This window comes from Abramis brama (assembly GCF_963993115.1).
Source record: "Abramis brama genome assembly, chromosome: 13".
NCBI lineage: Eukaryota > Metazoa > Chordata > Actinopteri > Cypriniformes > Leuciscidae > Abramis > Abramis brama.
Window position 1 is genome coordinate 24,343,307 of NC_139975.1, and position 24,563 is coordinate 24,367,869.

General features: G+C 40.2%; 1 protein-coding gene across 13 annotated transcripts in view; it reads right to left on the bottom strand.

Moving 5' to 3' along the window:
- Positions 1–24,563, bottom strand: part of med12 (mediator complex subunit 12) — a 34,604-nt gene that overhangs the window by 558 nt on the left and 9,483 nt on the right. The window contains exons 15-44 of one of the 13 annotated variants that reach the window (XR_014608817.1): positions 23,433–23,609; positions 23,099–23,243; positions 20,558–20,676; positions 19,535–19,678; positions 18,303–18,466; positions 18,062–18,193; positions 17,729–17,956; positions 17,003–17,147; positions 16,406–16,526; positions 14,935–15,045; positions 14,708–14,821; positions 14,295–14,458; positions 12,222–12,401; positions 11,147–11,233; positions 10,877–11,037; positions 10,565–10,726; positions 10,029–10,140; positions 9,858–9,947; positions 9,560–9,669; positions 9,338–9,473; positions 8,450–8,599; positions 8,001–8,357; positions 7,767–7,908; positions 7,469–7,662; positions 4,949–5,029; positions 4,603–4,835; positions 4,141–4,312; positions 1,366–1,599; positions 1,166–1,247; positions 90–156 (exon numbers count right to left, since the gene is read on the bottom strand). Coding sequence is in view for 9 of the 13 variants with exons in the window: in XM_084133824.1 (XP_083989950.1) it covers positions 1,166–1,247; positions 1,366–1,602; positions 4,141–4,312; positions 4,603–4,835; positions 4,949–5,029; positions 7,469–7,662; positions 7,767–7,908; positions 8,001–8,357; positions 8,450–8,599; positions 9,338–9,473; positions 9,560–9,669; positions 9,858–9,947; positions 10,029–10,140; positions 10,565–10,726; positions 10,877–11,037; positions 11,132–11,233; positions 12,222–12,401; positions 14,295–14,458; positions 14,708–14,821; positions 14,935–15,045; positions 16,406–16,526; positions 17,003–17,147; positions 17,729–17,956; positions 18,062–18,193; positions 18,303–18,466; positions 19,535–19,678; positions 20,558–20,676; positions 23,099–23,243; positions 23,433–23,609 (4,465 nt within the window). In the remaining 4 variants the exon portion in view is untranslated. Of the gene's footprint in view, positions 1–89; positions 157–1,165; positions 1,248–1,365; positions 1,603–4,140; positions 4,313–4,602; positions 4,836–4,948; positions 5,030–7,468; positions 7,663–7,766; positions 7,909–8,000; positions 8,358–8,449; positions 8,600–9,337; positions 9,474–9,559; positions 9,670–9,857; positions 9,948–10,028; positions 10,141–10,564; positions 10,727–10,876; positions 11,038–11,131; positions 11,234–12,221; positions 12,402–14,294; positions 14,459–14,707; positions 14,822–14,934; positions 15,046–16,405; positions 16,527–17,002; positions 17,148–17,728; positions 17,957–18,061; positions 18,194–18,302; positions 18,467–19,534; positions 19,679–20,557; positions 20,677–23,098; positions 23,244–23,432; positions 23,610–24,563 lie in introns of all 13 variants that reach the window. The other 12 variants (XR_014608818.1, XR_014608819.1, XR_014608820.1 and 9 more) reach the window with 12 other exon arrangements.

Sequence of the window (24,563 nt, forward strand, 5' to 3'; positions counted from 1 at the left end):
TCCATTTTTCACACGTACACTAGGGGTATGCATACAGTTTGCCTAATTAAATTTCGTAATCAGCACAGTTGCTCAGCTGGCGCATGCACCTGTTTTTTTTTTGGACAATCGGTTGGTCCACCAGGTGGCAACAATGGCCCAGCCCAATGTCTTACACTAAAAAACAAAAAAACACTGAACAACAACAACAATCTGTGGGAGACCACAATAACAATAGACGGCCATGTTGACGAGCACTTAAACGAGAACAAAGACAATGGTCTCATTCGCTAAGCATGCATACTCACAAATGAGTGCATGAAATCTGTGTACGAATGTTTTCACAAACAATACATGATTCACCAAAACCCTTTGAACTTCATTTTTTAATTGACAGAAAAACACACACATACACAAAAATCACTTACTCTGGGCGCCTTATAGTCGTGTTAAGATAAAACTGTATACATAGATATATCATCTGAAATATATTTCATCATAAATACAATAAAAGAAAGAAATACTGCATTATAGCTTGAACTGTGAGGTTTCTCTGTATAAGACGCAGATACGCCTATATAGATCTGGCTAATGAAATGATCTGTATTAAAGTTTGTGTTTGAACTAGTTTCGAGGATCTGCTTGCGTAACTAACCTTGGGCACGTGGTCGCTCGTTTAGAATACTCAAAAATACTCAAATTCAACTCGAGCGTTGCGAGTTCAAATTTTACATGAGCCGTTATTTTTTGTAAAAATATGAAATTTATTCCACAAAATTAGTGAACGAGACCCATTTTTAAAACTGCTTAACTTCTGGAGATAAAAAACGCTTTCTAGTGCGCACATGTCGACCGTGCATGCTAACAAATGGAGTACACTTTGAAAGGCTGTACATATACGCTAAAAAGCGTTGACGTCAAAACTGTACTGTGTTCTTATCGGTCTGTTTTGCAATAACCTTAACTGGCAGTTAAACAGTTAAAGGTATAAGTGTGCGATGACCCACATTTTTTATTTTATTCCCAAAGGGGTGTCCGACTGTGCCGTGACTATATTGCTAGTTATTTTCATGCATTTATAGCAAGAGATGACCTGTATTTATGTTGATATTGTCCAATATCCTGCTTTTATGAAGGCAGTGTATATGCAGCAAACATATGAATGTTTGTAAAGACTGAAGCATACTTGAGAGCTGCTGCTGGAGCTGTCGGACCAGTGCTGCAGTTTGCTGCTGCTGCTGGGTCTGCTGCATGCCTTGCCGTGGGAACTGAGACCAAATCAAATGACAGAATTATAGGTCTAAAAATCCACAAACGTAAACCAATAAGCCACAAGAGGCTGCTAGAACAGTTTTCTAATGAGCTTTTTGTGGTTCCAGGTCTCACCATGGGCTGCTGCGGGGGCAGAGGCTGCATGCCCAGGGCCTGAGCGGGAGGCTGGGCTGATGCCTGCTGCTGCTGTTGAACCTGCTGCTGCTGAACCTGCTGCTGCTGAACCTGTTGTTGTTGCTGGACCTGCTGCTGTTGTTGTTGCTGCTGCTGAACCTGCTGTTGCTGCTGCACTTGTTGTTGCACTTGTTGTTGAACCTGCTGCTGCTGCTGTTGTTGCTGCTGCACCTGCTGCTGTGAAGACACAAACACACAAAGAATCACTGTAGTCACTAGAAAGCCAGCAAGTATGCATTATGCAGGGCTCGACATTAAGCCTTTTCATGTGCTTGCCCATTGAGTAAAAAAGTTGCTTGTCCATAATTTATTTTTAGTTATAAATATAATTTATTATATTTAGAATACTAAGACACTGTAGGGCTGTTACCTTGGGTAGGGCTGATCAAATTAAATAATTTACACTGAAAAATTACAATTGGATTAAATAATGTTATGAGATTGTTTTAAATATACAAATAAGAAACGTTGGAAAGAATGATAATTTTAAGCAATGCTAAATCGCCAGTAGGCAGGCGACCATCTTAATGAGCGAGTCATTGAGTCACTCGTTCAAACGACTGATTCATTTGAGAATGAGACAGATGTTTATGAATGGGTCATTGAATCTTTGACTCAACCGATTCGTTCAAAACGCTGAATCGCTCAGTAATGAAAACATGGTTGAGTGTTGCTGTGAGATGCGCAGTGGTTCTGCTGTGATCTTTGTTTGGAACTATTTTTGCTGCTGAAACAGAACAAAAACAGTCAATATTGCATCTAAAATGTAAATGACTTAATTTTAACTGTTTATTGAACTGTTGTATGAAATCAATGTCACATTTTCAATCGTGATGGTTTTCAGGAAAACAGCACTGGTCGTGTGAGGTTGCTTAACTGCATATGTTAAAAATATAAAAACTCAGTAAAAAAAAAAGCAGTATGTCATGTATGTTAACTGATTTTTTTTTTTGTGCAAGATGCACTCATTTGTTTAATTTCTCCTAGAAAGGCTGCGCAAGCCTCAACAGCGCAACCTTGTTTTTTTTTAATAATCTACTATTGATCACAACTTAAAATAAATGTAATAAATTGATTTGATAAATGTCGTTTTAGTGATTCCCTAGTTTTTTTTTTTGTTATTGGCGTTTAATCAGGCGTTTAACCTGTCCGGTCGGCCAAGTGAAATTCTTTTACTTGTCCCTTCAAAAAATCCACTTGTCCCAGACAAGCGTTAATGTCAAGCCCTGCATTATGTTTTCTCTTGTCACCACTTTTGAATAAGAAACAATATCAAGACTATAAAACTCGTCAAAAAACGCGCACACACTCAAACCACCTGACTGCACATCACATTTTTGACTTTATTGATTCTGCTTTTATTCGTAATGCAATGGACCGGTCAACGGGACATAAATTAATCCTTAAAGGATGGGACTTTATGGGACATTTGCACAAAAAGAATAAATAGCCTAACTTAGCCTACCGGTCTGTAGCCTATTTTATAAGTCGCTCCGGAGTAGTATATCAGTCAAAAAATGCGCCACAAGGAAGAAAAAAAACATATATAGCCTAAGTCGCACTGGACTAAGTCGAATTTATTTAGAAATTTATTTCACAAAAAGAAAAAGAAAAAAAGTTACAGACAGTTCTCCGCTACGGACGTGAGCGGTCTAAAGTGGCACTAAAAGAATGTTTTAAAACTTTCACAGAGACCTCAAACTGAAAGCACAAAGCCTGTCTTTAAATTTAATTTCGTTTTGTATTAATTGTATCTTAATTTTAATTGATGTTTCTTCAACCAATTGTCTGGATTTAATAAATAAGAAGTAAATATAGGCTATTAGAAAATAGATAATCAGGACACGGAGGCGCTGGCGAACCTGGAGCTCGTCTCATAAATTAACCGAAACTCAGCGTAGGCCTATAAGGTAACCTATTGCCTCACAGACCTGAGACATATAGATAGCTTGAAATGTCTACTCTTTAGCAGAACAATTCAAAATGAAAGAAAACAGACTGCGCTGCTTATGTAATTCGTATGAAATGTGCATTTCTCTCTGGCACTGCGAAGATCGCGAGTCGTCAACTTCATCTGTCTAGCCGACACTGACATAAAAAATAACTGTTTTATTAGTAAACAATTAAAATGTCTCCTGCTATATTTTACATATTTGCATGTTCCTTACAAAACACTGACAGTGGGGTTTTTGACTTTTTTTTTTTTTTTTTTTTTTGAGCAGTTGCGGACAAATTCTTTCGACACACACACACAATATTACATAACACTCTGTGCTTATGTTTTAAAAAGATAATTTAACATATAAATAATTTTTAAATAGCCCACTTAAAGTGTTTATTACAAATAAATGACTAAATGCTAAAAATTAATACATTTTAATGAACAAACATATGCGTTGCATTTCCAATTCTGTGAAAACAGGGGGTGCTCCAGCACCCCCACTTCCCGCGGCCCTGGTTATGTGTGTGTGTCAGAGCCTGCAGTCGCTGTGTGACGCGCTTTCGCTGCGGGCGTATCATGACGAGCTGGACGCGCTCCGAGAGAAGGCCGTTAAAATCGATTCCCTATTTTCGTTTTCAAAACATGCGTTGGTTGGTCCGATCGATTGTGCAATCGAATTTCGAACGTAAAGTGACAGCCCTAACACATACTGTATCCCACAATGCAATGTGATCGACTTGCGTGTGTGTGTGTGTGTGTGCGCATGTACGCACTCGGAGAGCTGGATGCTGTCTTATCAGCTGCTGTTGTTGCTGCTGAGCTTGCTGCTGCTGCTGGTCCATCATCTGATTAGGCCTCATGTTGGGGTGCATCCCCTGCGGTCCCAGGTGACCTGGAGCCAGGCCGTGCATCATAGGTGCCTGCTGCATGGACTGATGGGAGAATCTGAGACAGATGGTGAAAGTTAGTTAAGTTTTATTTTTTCTTCAATATTATTTTTAATAATTTATGTAATGTATTTATTTTTATTGTATAGTGTTATTAATGCTTTGGCAATGTAAAGATTTTTCACATTGCCAATACAGTGATTTGAATCTCTTTGAATCTTTGGTGAAAGTTAAGATGATTTGTTTTACACTGCTTCAAATTAGGGTTTTGCGGTATAATGTTACTGAAGTATGGCAGTACTGAACATGTACGAGGTGCTAAGAATTTTAAAGAGGTCTGTGGCTGACCTTTGTGTGTTCTGCATTGTGTGTCCGTATGTCCCGGGAGCCTGCTGATGCACATAGCCGCTCGGCCTCTGCTGCACTGGCCTAAGAGAGTCCACCATGCCTGGGTTGGTGCCAGGATGTCCTCCCTGGAAGCCCTGGTTAACGTACGAGGAAGGAACTATCCCAGCGGCCTGAGAGGGGTGTGGCTGAATCCCCATGTGTGAGCCGTAGGGGGTGTAGCCATGGGACATGTTCTAGAGAGAGAAACGTGACATTAGTAGGTTGTTATCTCTGGGTTTCAGTGAATGTTGAGCAGTCAATCAACACTGCAGATGTGCCAAGTGTCTGTAAAAGCACAAGAACTTGCCTGTGTCGGCTGCATTGGTGGATACTGTTGATTAGGTGCCACTTGTCTAATCTGCTGTCCAATTAAATGATTATGATTCCCCTGAAAAGACCAACAAACAAGCATACATGCCTCTCCTTTCCAATTATTCTGAATTTAACATTCACAATCACTAGAAGACAAAAACTAGACAGTTCTTGCACGTGCCGCCAGGATGTTGCAACGTGGTTGCTAGAGCATGCTGTGAGCAGTCGAGTGGTGTTTCTAGATGGTCACTAGCTGTTTGTCAAGTCGTGACATATCGACCTTCCAATAATACTGTCTCCTGGTCCAAGCCTCTTCCGTTTCAAGTGAAAAATCCTCTCTCAATTCTCAACAGTCATTTATGAACACTTTTCGTTTATCACACACCTTCAACCTAAACTTTTAAAAACTTATGGTGGACACTAAAGTCTCTAGGCTCACTGTAGTCTCTGCCGTCAGTCTGAAGGTCTGGCTACGCGAGACTAAAGGCCTCATTATACTTCTGCGTCGGACCTACGCCGGAGCCTATACGCCGTAGGCAACGTGTTGGTTTTAATTTATACTTCTGTGTCGTTGTCCGCGTTGACGCGCACCTAGGGAGCATGTGAAACCCCGAGGGAGGGGTTCTGGCAGACCAATCACAGCGCTTGTGTCCGCGTAGAATTGACGCGTTGTTACATTTTTGGAGAGGTGCACGTCAGGGTACGCCGTAGGGTACGCGCGCTACACACAGCCTACGACGTAGCTACGGCGGCAGTTCGACGCAGAAGTATAAAACAGGCTTAAGGTTCACCGTGTACCAGCCACCAATATTTTAATGATTCAGAAAAGATCAGTCACTGTCAACCGAGTTTTAGCTATGGAGATAAAGGTTAGATTATGATTTTTCGCTAGTTGAACAGCACACTGTGTGTATATTAGCATTAACACCGTTTGTTGTTTGCTTTTGGGATCTGAAGGAGTGTTTGGACCCGGAAACAGTGGTCAAGTCGAAAGAGCCCAATGTCTCTATGATATTTTGACACCTAAATATGTGTGGGGCTTTTGCAGTGCACATTTGACAAGCACAACTAATTACAGGACACCTAGTAAAAAAAAAAAAACAAGTGTATGAAACTAGGACTGGAACTAATAATTATTTTTTCAAATGATTAACCCATTGATTTTTTGTTGTTCTTTCGATTAATCTATACCTGGTTAATCTATTGTTTATTTTCTAAATAGTCGATTAATCCTTTGGTTAATTTACCAATAAATATTAACCGTAACTAACCTATGTATGAACTTTTACTACAACTACAATTTATATATATTAAAAGATTTATTTATTTAAAATATATGAACGTTATGTAGAGAAATGAAAACGGTAGTGATGCACCGATCATGATTTTTGAAAATTGGCCAATTCCAATACCGGTTGCCGATTTTATTTTTTTCACGCAAATGTATTTGATGTTAATTTGCTCTATAACAGCCCAAACTGGCCTTAAAAAAAACATCTGTAGCCATGTGAAATTAGAGGCAACCACTGCATTCGAAATCACGATCGAAACAAAGATGCTACACACATGCAGTTGTTTGTGATTTGAATTAGATTGCATAATTTCAAGACTAAGAGCAAATACAGAATGGTCTGAGTTTAGATTTGTGAAATTATGTTACATAAGACACACCTGCACACAAATAAAAATAGCAGACGGACTGAATGAAAAAGCAAACCCTCTGAATGCAGGTGGCGCTCATGGAAAAGAAGCGTTTCTTTGGGTGCCGCTACAAACAAAGCAGCTGCGCTTATAAACACTACTTTATACGGAGGGAAGAGGAAAAGGAAACAGTCAGTTCCCTTCAGAGATACATCCATATAAACCACCACTCTCAATTCAATATATATATTTTTCTTCCTATATTTCAAGCATCATTAACAGTGAGCTTGCTGCTCTTTGTGTCTGTCTTCAGCGTGTCCCGTCCCTGGCCTGTGTTAATGTCCTGTTTACAGACTTCGCAATATTTTCACACAAATTACATTTCGGGAAATTATTGTAATGCAGTTTTTGTGCAAGTCAGGAATATAGATTAGCCAAAATTAAACAAAAAAATGTATGTTTAAATTTAGTTTAAATTATGTTAAAATTTTAATTTATGGCCGGTCGACCGGTGCAGATGCTCCTGCATAGAAGTTGTGCTGCCACTTCGGTTTTACAGTAGTTTTACAATTTCGGTTTTACAAAAATAGCGTGCAGAGCACTATTTTATTCGGTTTTATTCCCACACTTCAAATCGGGCCAGATATTTTTGTAATAATGGCTGATTTTCAGCATGCCCGGCGGGAGCCACCATCATTGGGGAACATAAATAGCGCAATGAATCGACGCATTCCAGGCAAATCAACTAATTTATGTAATAGACATAATCGATTGTGTTGATGCGTTGTTCCAGCCCTAGATGAAACAATCATATAAAATACAAGGAAACCGTGTTTTTTTGGTCTGGGGTCTTGATTAGTAAAACCAGACTCACCAGTCTGACCTGTAGCTGATGACGGAGAATCTGCCCCTGAGGCATGCTGGGTGGGGGTTTATAGGTCAACTGGTACTGCTTGTCCATTCCCATCATGTTGCCCATGCCAGCAGCCTGCATATTAGCGTAGGGACGTGGAGGAATTTTGGTCATAGGAGTCCTGGGACGGAAAGGGGGCTCCAAACCGGGGCCTCCTTGAGGGGGAAAATGTGGAAGACGATAAAAGCATAAAAGAAAAAGTAGATGTCGTCCATGTAATGTGTTTGAGATGTTTAGGCATGCTGGGATATGTACTGACCTGGTGGTAGAGGCTGGTTTTGGGCATACATCATTTGAGGCCGGTAGCCCATCGGAAAAGGCATGTTCGATTGGCCCATGCCCATGCCCATGTCCATGGGTGGCGTGTACTGCATGACTCCTGGGTTGTGCGGCTTGTAGTCCTAGACCACAGGAACCAATCAAACATCTTGATTTCCATCTTGATTTCTCTTTATAGCTTTTCAATATACATTAATATACATATTTTTTGTACCTCTTGTTTATTTGCGGATGTCTGTTTCTTTTTCTTCTTCTTCTTATTGTCAGGTGCGACACTGTTGACGCTCTTCTCCTGCTTCCCTGTTTCCACCTTCTTGTCCGGCTCAGGAGCCACAGGTGTAGGTGGCTCCTCCTCCTCTTGGGGCAGGTTGAGGGGCGCCAGATAGTAACTGCGTTGTTTGGGCTTTATGTGGGTGTGGTAAAGCAGGAGCCGCTGCTGCTCCTCAAACTTTGTGACTTTGCGATCGACCCTCACGGTTCCGAACCAGCCCCAGGAGAGCGGAGCGGAGTGCTTCAGCCCCTCGAACACGTCCCATGGAGAAATCTTCTGCTTAGTCGACACCTGAAGACCCTGTGTGCGAGGGATCACAAAACGAATGCAAAGTTAAACTGTATGGCCAGCAGCTGAGCAGCACTACAACACCAAAGAGGCTTGCTACTTACCTCTTTTTCAAATCCAGCAATTTTGTTGCCCTTGGTGTCGATGAGCGATCCCTGGGGCTCACAGGTGATGACATCACGTGTCTGCTTGGGTAGAGGCAGCAACTGACGCACTTTCTCCAAGCTCTCGGACTGACGGTCACCGAGTTCTTTCTGCAGGACAAAACAAACTGGAGTCTAACATTTTCGGAGGAAAAAGTGAGTGACGCTTGCAAAACTGATGTTGCTCATTACAGTTGCCAAGCTGTTCTGATTTTTTTTTTTAAAGTTAATTACTTTTCAAAACTTTGAGTCTGACAGACCTTTTTTTCTATGATTTTGAAAGAGCATTCTTTCATACAAGGCTGCATTTATTTGATCAAAAATACAATAAAAAAGTTGAATAAAACTGTCATATTTCACAGCATCATTACTCCAGTCTTCAGTGTCACATGATCCTTCAGAAATCATTATAATATGCTGATTTGATGCTCAAGAAACATTTCTGATTATTATCACTGTTGAAAACAGTTGTGCTGCTTAATATTTTTGTGGAAACAACATTAAAAAAGGTCGCATTCTTTAATGAATGGAGTTTGAAAGAAAAGCATATATTTGAAACAGAATCATTTGTAACATTATAAATGACTTTAGTCACTTTTGATCAATTTAATGTGTCCTGACTGAATAGAAGTATGGTAGTGTAGTTTCTGCTATTTTGAGCCAAGTCAGAAAATGAGTGATCACTCAGAAAAGCAGTAGCATGCTCCTCTCCTCATGATGCATGTTTCTGAGGTATTGTTCATGTTAATGCTCTGGGTTTATGGCTTTAGAATCAATCCAAAGTCAAAAGAAAGATATAATAATAGTGATGCTTATGAAACACTTAGACTGTTTTTTAATTCGTCTCACCCTGAGCTTCTTGACCAGGTTCATGTAGGCCCTCTTGTTCTCCTCCATGCTGCCCTGAGAGATGCTGGACATGTCAGCCGCCAAAGTGCCGTTAATCAACACGCTCAGCATGTCTAACACCGTAGTGAAGAGCTCACTAATGGAAAAGAACAAACATCTTTTCAAATCAGATGGTATAGCAAGGACGATCAGTGGCAGTGAATGAGGGGTGTCAGATCTCACTTGTTTGACTGCATGTCCACTGTACCACTGCTGATGATGTCCAGCAGAAGCACTGCCCACTCTGTCGTCTGCTGTGTGCTACGCTGTACCGTATCAAACATCCCGCCCACCTAGACCACGTGACAAATGAGTTCAGTGCAGTGTAACCAGATCTTGTTGACATTCATTTGTCTTTTAACCTCAGGCACACAATACAAGGAAATGAAATTGACGAGAGGAAGATCAACACAGAGATTGTACTTGTTTTGTCAGCTTGAAAGCAGATGATGTATGAGAGAAAGAGATAACAGTTGCACACCAGATTGAGTCTCAGCTTCAAGGCCTCATGCATCATCTGCTTGGCTTTGCAGTCGTCCTGGTACTGGTCCTCACGCCAGTTAGTCACAATCTGATGGGGGAATACATCGTATCAGTCCAAATAGACGTGGAGCACTCGCAGTGTTTTTGAGGGATGGAGGTGATGAGGTACCTGCTGGACTTGGCTGTAGAGGGAAGTCAGGAGACCCTCTCTCTGCTCATCTTGTCCCTTGAGACACGTCAGCACCAGAGACAGGAACGGCTGCTGACTCAAGAGAGACATACTGAAAGAGAAAAGAAAACGGTGATCCTTGATAACTCAATTATACATGTTCATTATCATGATAAACTGCATTACTGAACATGCCTAGACTCCAAGAACAAAACAAATAGCAGACACAAATATAGAGTCAACGAGCATTTTTAATTAGTGTAAACCTATGATTAATTCATTTCTTATTTGGTGCTACAAATTATTGATATAAAGTTGCAAGCAAAGTTGGGGGGGTGGTGAAAGAAATGAATACTTTGTTCAGCGAGTACGCATTAAATTAGTCAACAGAGACAGTAAAGACATTATAAATGTTACAAAAGATTTCTATATGAAAAATTATTATGTTCCTTTGAACTTTTTATTCAAGCAGAATAAAACTTTTTTATTTTTGAACTTTTTAAGCAGCTTTGAAGTCTGTGCTAAAAGTTTAGTACCTCTTCTGTTTCTGCCGATCTCTTTCTTTTCGCGAGGAGGGTCCCAGGTGCTGTCCCTTCTCCAGCTCTTCACCTGCGGCCTTCAGCACGTGACCCTGCACTGAGGTGTGCAGCTTACCAATCAGAGGGGCCACTAACCAGACACCCGAACGCTCGGAGGAACTGAACCAAACACAAACGGTAACAGCAGTATTTTAGAAACACTCTTTGAGAAATCTCTTTTCACAGATTAGACATTGATAGGAAAATTGATTTATGTGGTTTGAAAGTAAATATGACCACAGGCAGAAAGCAACGGTTGGGGTCACCCACCTGAGCACAGGTTTCAGTTTGCTGGCACTGTTGCTATTGGAGACGGAGCCGCCAGAGACTGCGGAGCCATTCCAGGTGGGATTACAAGAGTTCATCTCAGCAGACTTCTGGAAAACTTCTATGGTGGCCTTGGCTATATTTTCCTGAAGAGCATACAGCTCCTGTAAAGAGTTGGTTCAGATGTACCAGGAAATTATGAACCTTAAAGAAAGGACGGGAAATCATCAAGCAGAGTTGAACTCGGCAAGCACTTACATTAGTTGAGCTTACATTAGTTGAGTTTGAATTAGGCGAGCATTGCTTGATCATGAGCTGTAGCTCGAGAGACGACTGCCTCATGGTCCACTGGTCCATATTCTGTAAGCAGAAAAACAGACGGAATATGGAAAGAATGCATTTAAAAGGAATCAAAGCAGAGCTTAAGAGCCCAGCTGGATATTAATTGCGATGGGCCCCTGTCTTCACAGTCTATGAAGATGAAAACCAATCCAGAATAATGAGCTGCTGTGAGACCCACACAAATCATTAATGGTTTAAAGGCTAAAGGGGGTGAAATAAATAATTAAGCCTGGGGAAATGACTGTCTGGTCACTCTCTGCTGCTCTTGCATTGCTGACAGCCAGAACAGAACAGAGCAGCCTGGTGTCTAAAACACGTGGTTTGTCTTCATGCATGCAGACCTGGTCTGCTGGGTTTTAAAGCTGATGCGTGTATTTTCTGCACCTACAACATCACCTAATGGAATAGCAAAAACAAGAACTGTTTTCAGAACACTCCTCAAAAATGTGTAGAAACATGGCATATTACAGTGTTTCCCACAGGATTCTGTGAGTCTATGGTGGGATTCCAGACAATCTAAAGAGCATCTAGAAAGTTTTGTATAGGAATTTATTACTATTGATATTCAATCACACTGTAAAAATGTATATTTCATTGTAAGTATATTAATTATTTTATTAAATCATGTAAAAAAATGTTATTGAATATTGTCTTTTGTTGGACAAGAGGTTCATAAATGCTTCAAGTTTGGAGGGATGTTTGACGCGCGTTGCTTTTTCAAATGCATGTTATAAGCGACTCAAACATGGAGCAGCATTTACTACTGATCACAGAGCCGTACGTCACTGACAAGCTGCGCATACATTTTTTAAAAAAAATACTTTTTGGGGCATTAAATATTTATATAATGCAGTGTTTTCCGATTAAAGTAATATTTAAATGAATGGTTTAGACGTTAACCCCAACATAGAGTTGAGAATATCTAAAAATTCACTCTATACTACTACAAAAAGCTCAGTCCGCTCCGGAACAGATGTTATCATGGGGTCATGTGAGAGCATGTGACCTGCAGGATGCGTTTGATGCGCTGTCTCTGAGGATTCTCGCCCTCCTCACTGTCCAGCTGTCTGTGTGGGTAACAGATGAGCTGCAGTAACCGCTGAGCCTGGATGTTCCCCAGCACTGGATCCTGCAGTGCACTGCTGTCCTCCGACAGAGACTTCAGACACCGCTCGCCGACCCACTCCTGAAAGACAAAGAAAAATCAGACAAATGAAATGCAAACTTCTTAAATGAAGAAAAGTGTTTCATTGTTTTCTACAAAAAAACAAACACCTAGTCTACAAATGGAAATGAGCAGCACGCTCCGAATCTTGATCACTTTTGGAGTCTTCGTTCATTACAGTGACGGAAACACAATTTGGAGTAATACAGGGTTGCTGCACACTTTTTAAAGTCAAATTTAAGGCTTTTTAAGACCTGAAGAAATCAAAATTAATACCGTACATTAGGGGTGCGCAATAATGACAAAAATATATCTCAATATTTTCCAAGTTTTGTTAATAATCAGATGATATTTTACTGATTGTGTTTTTGTGCTGGTACCATGGCTGGTTTAGGCCTGTTGTTGACAGCTGACTCACAAAGATATTCATATTTTTCATATTCTATACAGTGGTCAGTTCACAGCAGTGACAGAAATGAACATTTTTATTAAGGGGTAATGTTTTCCAGGGGCATTTTCACCTATATATGGAATTTTTTTCTAAACTTATTAGATGTATGCATCACCTTTTATGTCAAATTCTAACATTCAAATTCAATTCTATTAGAATAATAACACAGTACCACTGTTACCAGTCAAATTAAATCATTGAATCAAAATCCATCCTTGCAGTGCAGAGGTGAGACAGAAGCGGCATCAGAACTGGCATTAATATATTTACACTGCGTTTACAATTACATAATGCTATGAGATTGTTTTTTTTATTATTCAATATTTAAATATGAAATGATTTTTAATTTTAACTTCTTAATTAAAGGTTACTTTAAATATGAAACTAAAACCGCCAGTAGGTGGAGGCAAGTCTCTGTCTTAATAAGTGAGTTGAGGCAGTCATTCATTCAACAGATTTGTTCAAACGGCCGATTCATTCGGGAAAGAAGCAAGTGATTGTTCATTGAATCATTAAACTGATTCATTCAAAATGTGAATTTTAGTCCAAAAAATATATATAAAATAAAAATAACGCTGTCCGTTGCATGGAGACTCTGCTATAGTTTCATTTTGAAATTCTCATCTGCGAAATAAAGGGAAAATAAACAATATTGACAATGTTGTGTCTAAAATGTAACTCACAATGTTAACTTATTGTTAATTTAACTGTTGTATAAAATAAATATCACATTTGCAATTGTGCACGGGAAAACGGCACTCTTGCTCGTGATATTGTAATATAACAACATAATATGATATAAATATAAGCCAAAAACTCATTTGGGGACATATAACTGCACACATCACGCAGTGAAAGCACGAGTGGTAAATGTGATGTCAGCTCGCCTCGCAGTGCCTCGTACATAGTTAAAACAATGATTACAATATCATCACAGACAATACATATCGCACGCCCCATACGCACGTGAAGAATGAACTGACTTTACCCATTTCCTTCCTCTCTCCTCCTTTCGCATGCAGGAGACAGACGCAATATGTTGCCGTAAATGACGCGAATTGTCATGTGAACAAGCAAACCCACAAAGAAATAAAACATAAAATGTTCGCTAATAAGATAGTTTTAATTTGGAAAGCATTTAGATACGTCTAAATCAAAGTGTCATCAAAAATGTAAGACCTTTCATAAGTAAAAATAAGACTTTTTATGGCCTTAAATTTTAAAAATCTAATTTAAGACTTTTTAAGGATCCGCGGGAACCCTGGTAATAGTGAGACGCATTTCCACAAGTTCTGGAAGATTACATCCTCGTTTTTAAGCTAGCGGTTAGGACGTCACTCAAGAATGTCTTTCTTTCCCAAGGAAATTATTTTCACAACTTAATTCTATTTATTTTATAATACAGATTATAATAGCTAAAAATCTTTCCATGGATGAGAATCTGATCCTCTTAAAATCATCACCTGCTGGCAGATGCTCTTCAGCACATACTTGGCGTAAACCACCAGACTGGCTGTTTCAATAGAGACGTTACGTCCTCCAGATTTTTTGGAGCCCATGTCATCCTCTCCAATGTCGTCCAAGCCAGCAGGATGGGAGAAGCCAGAACCCTTCAGCTCAGCATCTCCTGGAAAAATAAACACAAAGTCACACTTTTAGGCGCCCATAAGTTATCTATCAGCCAGCTGGATCCCATTTGCTCCATCTCCCTTTCCTTTGGCTTTCTTTTCCTTTACCAAAAGCCTTTAACACAAGCCTTTCGTGGTTCTCTTGTTTTGCTCTCTGAAAGCTTCTGTATGCTCACTAAGACATGTTATTCTTCCTGTTTGATTGGCTAAAACATGAATGCACAACAAAAAGGTCCCCAAAATCTCACCCAGCATGAAAACGGCCTTTAACACGGCAAACACGGCCCCCACCACAATGCTGTTCTGAGAAGCAGCCAGCAAGTGTCGGTCGCAGGACGATCTGATGCCCACTGTGGATTTGTCTGTGGACAGAAATGTAATTCTCAGTTTTGTGGATATATATATATATATATATATAGCAAGTCTAGATTTGTTCAGGTGGGATGTGTAGGGGGGAGTGTGTGTTCTGCGTTACCTGATTTGGTGCCGTCTTGTGGACAGGGGTTGCGCTGTGGGGTTCTGAACAGATGAAGCAGGATCCTGCAGGTCAGTCTGGCTCCAGGTTCAGAATCCTGCTCACTACAGGCTGCACACAAACACGAACATGTCACAACCAGAGTCTTCCATAAAAAGGCACTAGCCTCAGAACATGACCCCATCAATACTGAACACCACCACACAGACAGACCACCGGTGACTCAAACGAGCTGGATAAATAAACACCCTGTCATGAATTGCTCACCCTCATGTTCCAAATTGAATGACAGCACTGTTGAACTCAAAAGAAGGCACATAGAAGGAAGAGGCATAGAGCTCATCAAATATGGTAAATGGAAGCTCAAACGTGCTAGCTTGACGCGCAAAGAACAAACCTCACTGCTTCTCGTGCATCAAGAACATTGAGCTTCCGTTAACCATATTTGAAGAGCTCTTCGTATGCGTCTTGATCAATGTGTATAAGTGAATAAAAGCTGGAATTAAGGGTCAACTCACACTAAGCAATTTAAACTGTTCCCGAGGATGTTTGACCCTCAAAGTCTGGTTTGTTTGACTAGTGTCATTGCGCTAAACCATGCCCTGGCCCGCTTGAAGAGGTGGGTTTGAGCACAGTTCGATCGGGCTCGGGCAGGGTTGTAGTGTGATCGCTAACCACGCTAAACACACCCTAAATCTGCTCATGGATCTGCACTACTTGATTCATATGGATTTCTCTTACTTTAAGTCAAGTTTTGGTTGCGAAGACTTTCAACGGACGGACAAAAGAATGATGAAAGAATATTAAGAAAATACCTTCATTGGTGATTCATAGATGAATGAAAGACTTCTGGGTTTGGAATGACATGACAATAAGTAAATGATGACAATTTTTAATTTTGGGTGAACTATTCCTCTAAATCCTCACACAAAGTTATCATATGGCTTCAGTAGACTTGAAACTTAGCGCACAAATTATATGGACTATTTTAATGAATTCCGATTTTGGAGTTTAGCAGCCCATGTTTCCATTATGAAAAACAGCACTCTGCACATACTTTAAAAAAATCACAGAAGAAGTCAAACAGGTTTGTAATGATATTAGGGTGAGTAAACAACACCAGAATAAATTTTGTGAAAATGATCCCTCTAAATTAACCCTAAAGAAATCAATGACATCATTCGGTCTTTCACTGCCGCCCTGAATAGCTCCTTGTGCAGTGAGCCAGTCAGAGACAGACAGAGAGAGAGTCTGTGGGCACTGGGCAGTGGAAACGGCTCTCTGGCTCTAGGACACACAGCAGTGCCGCTACAGATAGAGCTTCCCAGTGTGAAATGTGGAGACATCAAACAGGCAGGCAGTTAGTACTGACATCTCTCTTATAGAAGTGTGAAAAACTAAACGCATACAGTGAATGAGCGTCTGTTTGGTAGGTGGCTGTGGGATACTGGGAGCCTGTGGAGAGTCGTACCTGCGTTCAGGAGGGAGGGGATGGCCACGCAGCGCACCAGATCCTCCAGCAACAAACACTGCCGAGCTATCAGGATGGCAACGAATGTCGCCAGTGAGTCATGGAAAGAAAGATCACTCACCTGCCAAAGAGAAAACACATGCAATTATCACCAAGAAGTAGTCATTCTAGTCGACTAGACATTTCATCATGTGCAACAGTCAGAGACACATCTAGCTGACTAAGTAAGTCTACCAGACCTCATAACTGAGTATCTTCACTAGGCATGCCACAAAACATGACCAACATCTTTCTATTACAATGATAGCACTAATATGCATAAACAGCAGACAACATGCGGTGACATTTACTGTATTCACAGGCAAAATCCAGTCATTTCAATAGGAATCCAAGCAATCAGAAATGTCACGTGAGGGTGAATTATTTCCACGCAGAATTTACAAGAAGTTCAAATTGATCTAGCAAATTTGCCGCACTGACAAACAGAAAGCTGCTTGGTTCTCTGTGAACCGGGATTAATTCATCACTCCTTTTTTGCCTGAAATTTTGCTGTGACTAAACCTTTAGGGGTTTTACGCAAAAGATATAGCGACTCACGTCAACGTTGCAGAGTAGATCGTTAAAGCCGCAGTTGCCGTTGTTGGAAGAGCAGCAGAGAGCCTTGAGCACTCCCAACCACTCAGCACTGAGATAGCGACAGTACGCCGTCAGCTCCGCACACAGGATACCGATATCATTCACCCTGAAACAAAACACACAACATTAGCTCACCACAGTAGAGATGCCATGCAGCTGTTCTGCTATTACTGAAGATGCTTATGGAGGATCATGCTGAAGGACTCGGGGCCAATTATTACTATAATCGCTTTGGTCATTTTTATGGCAACAACACATTTTAATTTGGCCATCTAATAGATAACTAATTAGACAATCCTTGTGTTAAAAAAATACATTACTCTGTATATTTTTAATGAACGCTGATGTTCTCTCAAAAAATTGCACTGTAATGGCTTATTACTCAAAGTCAGTGTATTATATATGTGTATCTTGCAGAGCATCAGCTTTTATTTTTGTATTTTTATTTTTCAATTTTCAATTTTTGAATGTTTTTTTTTTATCGTTTTATTATTATTATTATTTAATACAACTATTTGTGTTTAATTTATTTTGATTTCAATTATTTATATTTTCAATTTTATTGCTTCAACATATTTCCGTTAGTTGACAGGGCAACATTTCTAATCTCCGTTTAGTTTTTCATCTAATTGTAACCCTAACCCTTCAGCTATGATAATAACCCCGCTCAAAACATCAGATGCCAACCTCTCAGGATCACGATGGTCCACGCACACGTCCATGAGCACATTACACACAAAGCTGTAGCGGTTAGCTGGGCTGTCGTTGAGGACCTTTCCCACCATGGAGTGGTTGATATTGTGTGCGGTAGGATTAGCGATGGCATCGATCATGAACATCTGATCCCACAGCATGTTGGAGTCTGATGGGTCGATGTTATAGTAGATGGAATTCTTTACCTTTGAGCAGAACTCACTGTGGGAATTCACACAAAACCAGAAACCATTAGAGAGGAATGCCACCAAAACCACCAGGAATATGGAGATATATCTAAAAGTACTCACAGTTCATTGCTCTCACCTGAAAATCTCTCCAAATTTGCTCTTTAGGTGACTGCAGGAGGTATAGAGGTCGTAGAGATAGGCCAGGATACAGCGTTCAGCTGAGGAACAGTCTGCAGGATTCACGCCAGACTTGACTACAATCCGCAGCCTGCCGAGTACGATACGATACATTCATCACTGTCCAAACAGCTTAACGTCTTTCCAATAGATGTTTTTGCACGGTCCCATCAAGCACAGTAGACATTAATATGACATACCCATCAAAGACCTGTGCGGTCTGGTCAGGGTTGAGGATGAGGCAGGAGTGGTATCTCCGCAGGACGGCCACGATACACAGACAGAGACCTGTAGTGTAACTGCCTGCCAGGTTGGAGGATTTCAGCAGGAGTTCTGCTTCCACCAGACTCAATTCATTTAGCAGCTACATGACCGACACACAATGAGGTTAATCACCAATATACAAAGCAGTATTAAATCAAAAAAGGGAGAGAATTTAAGGCCCTGACATACTTTAAAGGTGCTCTAAGCGATGTCACGCATTTTTTAGGCTGAAACATTTTGTGTCACATACAGCAAACATCTCCTCACTATCCGCTAGCTGCCTGTCCCCTGAACACACTGTAAAAAAATGCGGTCTCTGCAGACAGCCCACAAACTGGCCCAGCCTGCACCACGAAACATAACAAACAGTGTTCCAGCCAATAACCGACAAGAATGATTTGGGGTTTGGGGGGTTAGTGCACATGCACATGAAGGGGGGTGTGGGGAGTGGAGGAGAGAGAAGCATGAAGAGGGAAGTTAGCTAGAGGAGAGATGTCCTAGACAACGACTAACGTTAGAATTATATTCTCTTGAATTTTGGTATGGCCGACACACGACCAAAGAGACGACGTTCCGATGAACAAAGAGCAAAGAAGAGGGAAAAGGAGAAGGAACGCACAAGTCCCGAATTTACATCTGTTTCAGGAAGCACGGAAGGGAGGGGACGGGATGAGGAAGAGGGAGGGTCAAGCTAGCCTCCGTTTTGTTGGCGTGACGTCACCCAACATCGCTTAGAGCACCTTGAAGCAAAATCGAAGAATGAACGGATGTAATTTCAAACAAAATCAGGCCAAAACAGAGCTTGTTTCTGGGATTCAAAACAGCTTGCCAAAGCGAACTTTCCAGAAAAGTTTGCTCTGGCTGGTAAACACCGGTTGAGCAGCAAATCAACATATTATTATGATTTCTGAAGGATCACGTGACACTGAAGACTGGAGTAACGATGCTGAATATTCAGCTTCATCACTGAAATAAATTACATTTTAAAATATATTCAAATAGAAAAAAAAAAAAGAAGTTATTTTAATTTGTAATACTATTTCACAATATTACTGTTTTTATTTTAACAAATAAATGAAGCATTGCAGAGCATAAAGAGACTTGAATTTTTGGGGGTAATGTTTCCAATCAGGTACTGTACAATTCCAAACAGGATCAGCTCTCATACCTGTATAGCAAAGTCAATGAGGCCACTTATATTGAGAGAGTACTCCATGAGGTCGAAGATGAACTGGATGTGTTGGACCAGTGGGAGGTGATAGGACATCCCTAAGGCAAAGCTGGTGATCTGCTCCAGAACATTCCTGGACACCTGTGAGATCCCAAACACACCAGTATAGCCTAATTTAAGGTTGATTATCATCATAATAGATTATTGTGGTCAATATTGTAATCATAGTCATTTACCACAATGCTTTAACAAGTTTAATCAGTAAGCAAGTTTTTCATGCAAGTCCAAAATTTGATTAATCGGACAGCGCAAGCCTGAACATCTGAACGTACATAAAAGCAAGTGAGATGGCATGATTTACAGAGAATAATGACTTAAATCAGTAAAGGCATATACACAGTCTGGAGGAGCTGATGCTAGTCAGTCTGCATATATTGTAGACAGATTAAGCAGAAAATTGCATTGTGTATGATGGGCACAGAACTTTCAGCCTCAGACTATGAATCAGCCCAGTCAGAGGATATCAAACGTTTGATATTTTTCAGCCGATTCTAGAACACATCCATGAGATTGGGAATTTTGTGTGAGGGCGAAAAACTTCCTACGGCAGATTTCAATCTCGTTCAAGTTAGTCACGCAACTTCACCACGTTGACCAACAGAAAGCACTTGGTTTGAAAGCGATTTCTGTTTGAGTGCTGCTATATGCATTGCTATGCTATTGACAATAGACCTATTTTGTCTGTGAAATGTCACTAAAATTTTGTTGATGTGACCAGTGACCACACATTTAGAGTAAGAGAAGGGGTGAAAAATTAAACTGCTTTTGGTGCAAAACACTTGAATAAACATTATTAGTGCTACAAAAGGGTAGAATATGTACCCATTTAATGGAATTATGCCTCTAAAGCCTCAAGTATACTTTGTTTTCCACATTCCAAAGTGTATTTTGGGCTTAAGACACAAACCTGTGGGAAAAACAAACAGCCCACAGTAGTTTATTCATTTAATTCGGGCTGACCTGAGAGGTGACCTGGTGCTGGTCAAAGTGTGAGAGGTGCTGGAATTTAGAGAAAATGTCTTCAGCAGTGGGAAAGGCCTCGGGTTTACTCCTCTTCCTCTTCTGGCCTTCCTCACCTCCTGAGGAAAGACAATAAAAGACAAAAATCAATGAATTCACAGCACATGAGAGAGACCACGTGCCATCAACAGGCTGTGAGCCTTAAAAGAATATCAGGAAGATGAAATACAGAGACTGCTATCAGGTTTAAAGTGCATCATCAAGTATCCATCAGTCAACCACTGAGGTAAACGTTTTTTAAATGAAAAGCAGCTGGATGGGTGATTTATTCACGACGGGTCAGTGTTCTGTGCCGTGCTTGAAATAGTAATAGCTGTGGGTTGAGCCGTTTAATGTCAGGACCACGGCAACACTTAGTCTGCTGCGAGGGAAATAATGGGAAGTTCAATAACACCTCTATTAAAAAGTAAAAGCAAAAGCAGGGCTGCTCTTTCTGACTGAGTCAGAAGCTAAGCTTGAATATAAGTCAATGATTGCTATTAGCATTGAAATGGGGCTACAGCTATGAATATTTAGAGGTTCAGTGCAATGAAAGGCTGTTAATAACAGAGCAGAATGGAAAATAGGGTAAAAAAAAAAAAAGACTAATGAAATTGAGCATTAATGAAGAACAGTCTCTATGAGGAGAGACGGACATCCAAATGTGTCACTCCAGAGCCAATAGGTGAAGCTAAAGTATATGATCGCTAGTGTTGTTTTTGGCGGCCTGTTTTAATTTTAGTTTTAGTCTAGTCTTTGTGTCAAGCTTTCGTTTTAGTTTTTATTAGTTTTAGTCACGTTCATACTCTTTTTAGTCTAGTCAAGTTTTAGTCGACGAAAACTGATGACATTTTAGTCTAGTTTTAGTCAACGAAAACTGATGACATTTTAGTCTAGTTTTAGTCGACGAAAACTGATGACATTATAGTCTAGTTTTAGTCAATGAAAATTGTATTTTAGTTTCTTTTTAGTAATGTAATTCTATTTAACCCAGTCAATATAGAATTTCAAACAAGGTTATCTTATTATATTTAGTATAGGGCTGTGACGGTGGCAGTTTTTTTTACCACCGCGGTAATGGACCAACTACCGGCGGTGGTTGGGGGTTATTTAAAAAAATAAAAACTCGTTTTATATTTCCACACAAAGACGCGTGATAGCCTACCACTCTGCGCTTTGAGAGGGATGTGGGACACGAGCAGGAAAGAGACCATCGATCTCTTTATGATATCTTCGTGTTTTCTACTTGATGTAAATTGGTCTGAAGAGCGAATTTTATTCTCCACAAGGGCGAGATATTTAGGCTATGTTTGAGATTGCGCTGCCAGAGAAAGTGAAACTAAAAATCACCCGCGCGTGTGAAACGCGCTTTACAACTAAACTTGACGCGCCCTATGTCTAATATAACAAGCACAAACTGTGTTAAAAATAATTTGACATGCAAGTACAAATGTAGGCTATCTGTCCTACAGTGTTTTTCTACTTTACCACAGTAAAGAATACGAATATAATAGGCCTAATTAAAAGCAAACCAATGAAGACACGTTTATAATCCCTTTAGAAAATGGGTGAGACGTGAGTGAAGATTTGGGAAAAGAAACAAGAGATTCCATGCAGGGATGAGTCACGATTTTTGGATATTCGATTAGTTTATTTAATTCTAGAATATTGAATAGGTTGTGCGATTATTCTCTAAAATAAAATCTCCATGTTCTGGCGCTAATGCGGTGACGCGTTCATGTAACCAGAGACACTGCTAATAACGCACATAACAGCTGTCACAAAGAACCGGCAAAAGTAATGATTATGAATGTGTCAAATATACCAATGAGACATTTTAATGGAATAACTAATGGAGTAATATTGTTAAATTCGCTGATAATCGGGTCGGGTGACCAGATCGCAAACCAGAATTTAAAGCTGACAAAGCTGGGTTCACGCACAACGTTCTCATTCGTCGTGACGTTATAACATTTCGTCTCGTCTCGTTTTGGTCAACGAAAATGAAGAAACATTTTAGCATAGTTTTTATTGTGTAAATCACATTTAGTCTCGTTTTTATTCGTCAACGATATTGCATTATACATGTATTTTAGTCATCGTCACATGACCAGCATTTACGTCTCGTCTCGTCTCGTTTTCGTCAGGTGATAACGGTTCGTTGACGACAATATTTCGTCATAATTTTCGTTGACGAAAGCAACACTAATGATCGCAGTCAAGATCGATTGGGACAAATATTTTATGCTGCATACCACAGCAATCATCTTCAGAGATTCGCGTTTTTGTTGTTTACACGTTTTTGTTGTTTCCAAAACTTGCACTTTGAATCCCGTTTTCAGGCACCCAAAATGCCTTTGTCGTGCACATGAAAAGCCAAAATGCATAAAAGTTTTATGTTTTTAGTTGAAAACGGTGTTGTGTAAACAGCCCCTGATATAGTTACTCATCAAAATCTGTTAATAACTAAACGGTTGGTTTGAGTTGTGTTCACTGCCACACCTGTCTCTGCTGTACTCTTGCGGTTGAGAACCTTCAGGATGTCTTTGGTGATCTTCTTGATGGCGTGGCGAGCTTCATCTCGCTGCTTGCCTACTCCATAGAGAACCACCAGACGCTGGTTACACTCATGACTTGCGTTCTCCTCCTGAACAACAATCAATTTAGTTAGAATATTAGTCATGTGGACTACAGTTCAAAAGTTTGGGGTTGGTAAGATTTTTTATGTTTTTGAAAGAAGTCTCTTATACACACCAAGGCAATTATTTGATCAAACAAAAATTGACAATTTGTTTTTACCAAAACAACATTTCCCATAAATCCTCAGTGTGCTCACCTGAGGAATGGGGAAGTGGGTGGCGTACTGTATGTGGCGAGGCTGCTCGTAAACCAGGGGGAAGGCCGGGTCCATGCCCTTATCCTTGGCAGTGTTTTTGCTCTCCTGCTCTTGGGCAGATTTCTCCGGGGAAGGGCTTCCCTTCGACTCACAGTGCATTGGAGGAGAGAACATCTGCTGAAGGTTCAGACAATGAGTGCGTTTACATGCACGTTCTTAACCTGATTAAGCTTCATAAACGGACCACGCACATGATCATGTAAACGCGTTAACCCGCTTCTTTTCTTATCGGAGTAAGGTCAGAAATGGCTTAAGCATAACCCGATCGTCACAGCCAGATTTTTGGCCCTTACGCTGATTTCACCCAGCATGTAAATGCATTAACCTGCTTTCTGTCGGCTTACTGAAGTCCGCATGCGTTATATGTGACAGGAACGTGTCCTTACTGTGAATGGAAATATATCGGAAACTCAGACTCTTTCTTGACCACAAAAAATTATAAAAGTGCTCTCATCTCGTGCAGAAGAAGTGGTACAGTAAAAATGCTGCATCTGTAACTGCATGAGAGGATGATATATTAGCCGTAAGTTTCACACTGATATGTTGCAATACTCTTCTTCGGTTTTTAATGCTTTATTTAACATCACAACCGACATAAATGAAATACTCAGAGTCAGATACTCAAATTATTATGATTTGACATAGGGATGCACGATATATCGGCCACCATATCGGTATCGGCCGATATCGGTTCATTTTTAATGTTATCGTTATCGGCCCAGTAAGAAAATTTAGCCGATATATTAAAGCCAATAAATAATGTATCATTTCCTTCAGCTAAGACACTTCAGATGTGCACTGATCAAACATGATGCTTTTGAATTGTTTGAAATATGATTGAAATCATTTTAAAAACAGAAAATACGGTTATGTGCAACATGTGCAGCGCAAGTCTGTCATATCGGCTACATAAAATTATAATGAGAACATCATAATTGTGCATTTAGGACATGGCTTTTAATGGTGAGACCTTTGTTTTTGTATCAGGCTCTCAAAAATTATATAAAAATTTGGATTTTAGGTTTATCGGCCATTATATCGGTTATCGGCTTTCAGATATAAAGAATCACC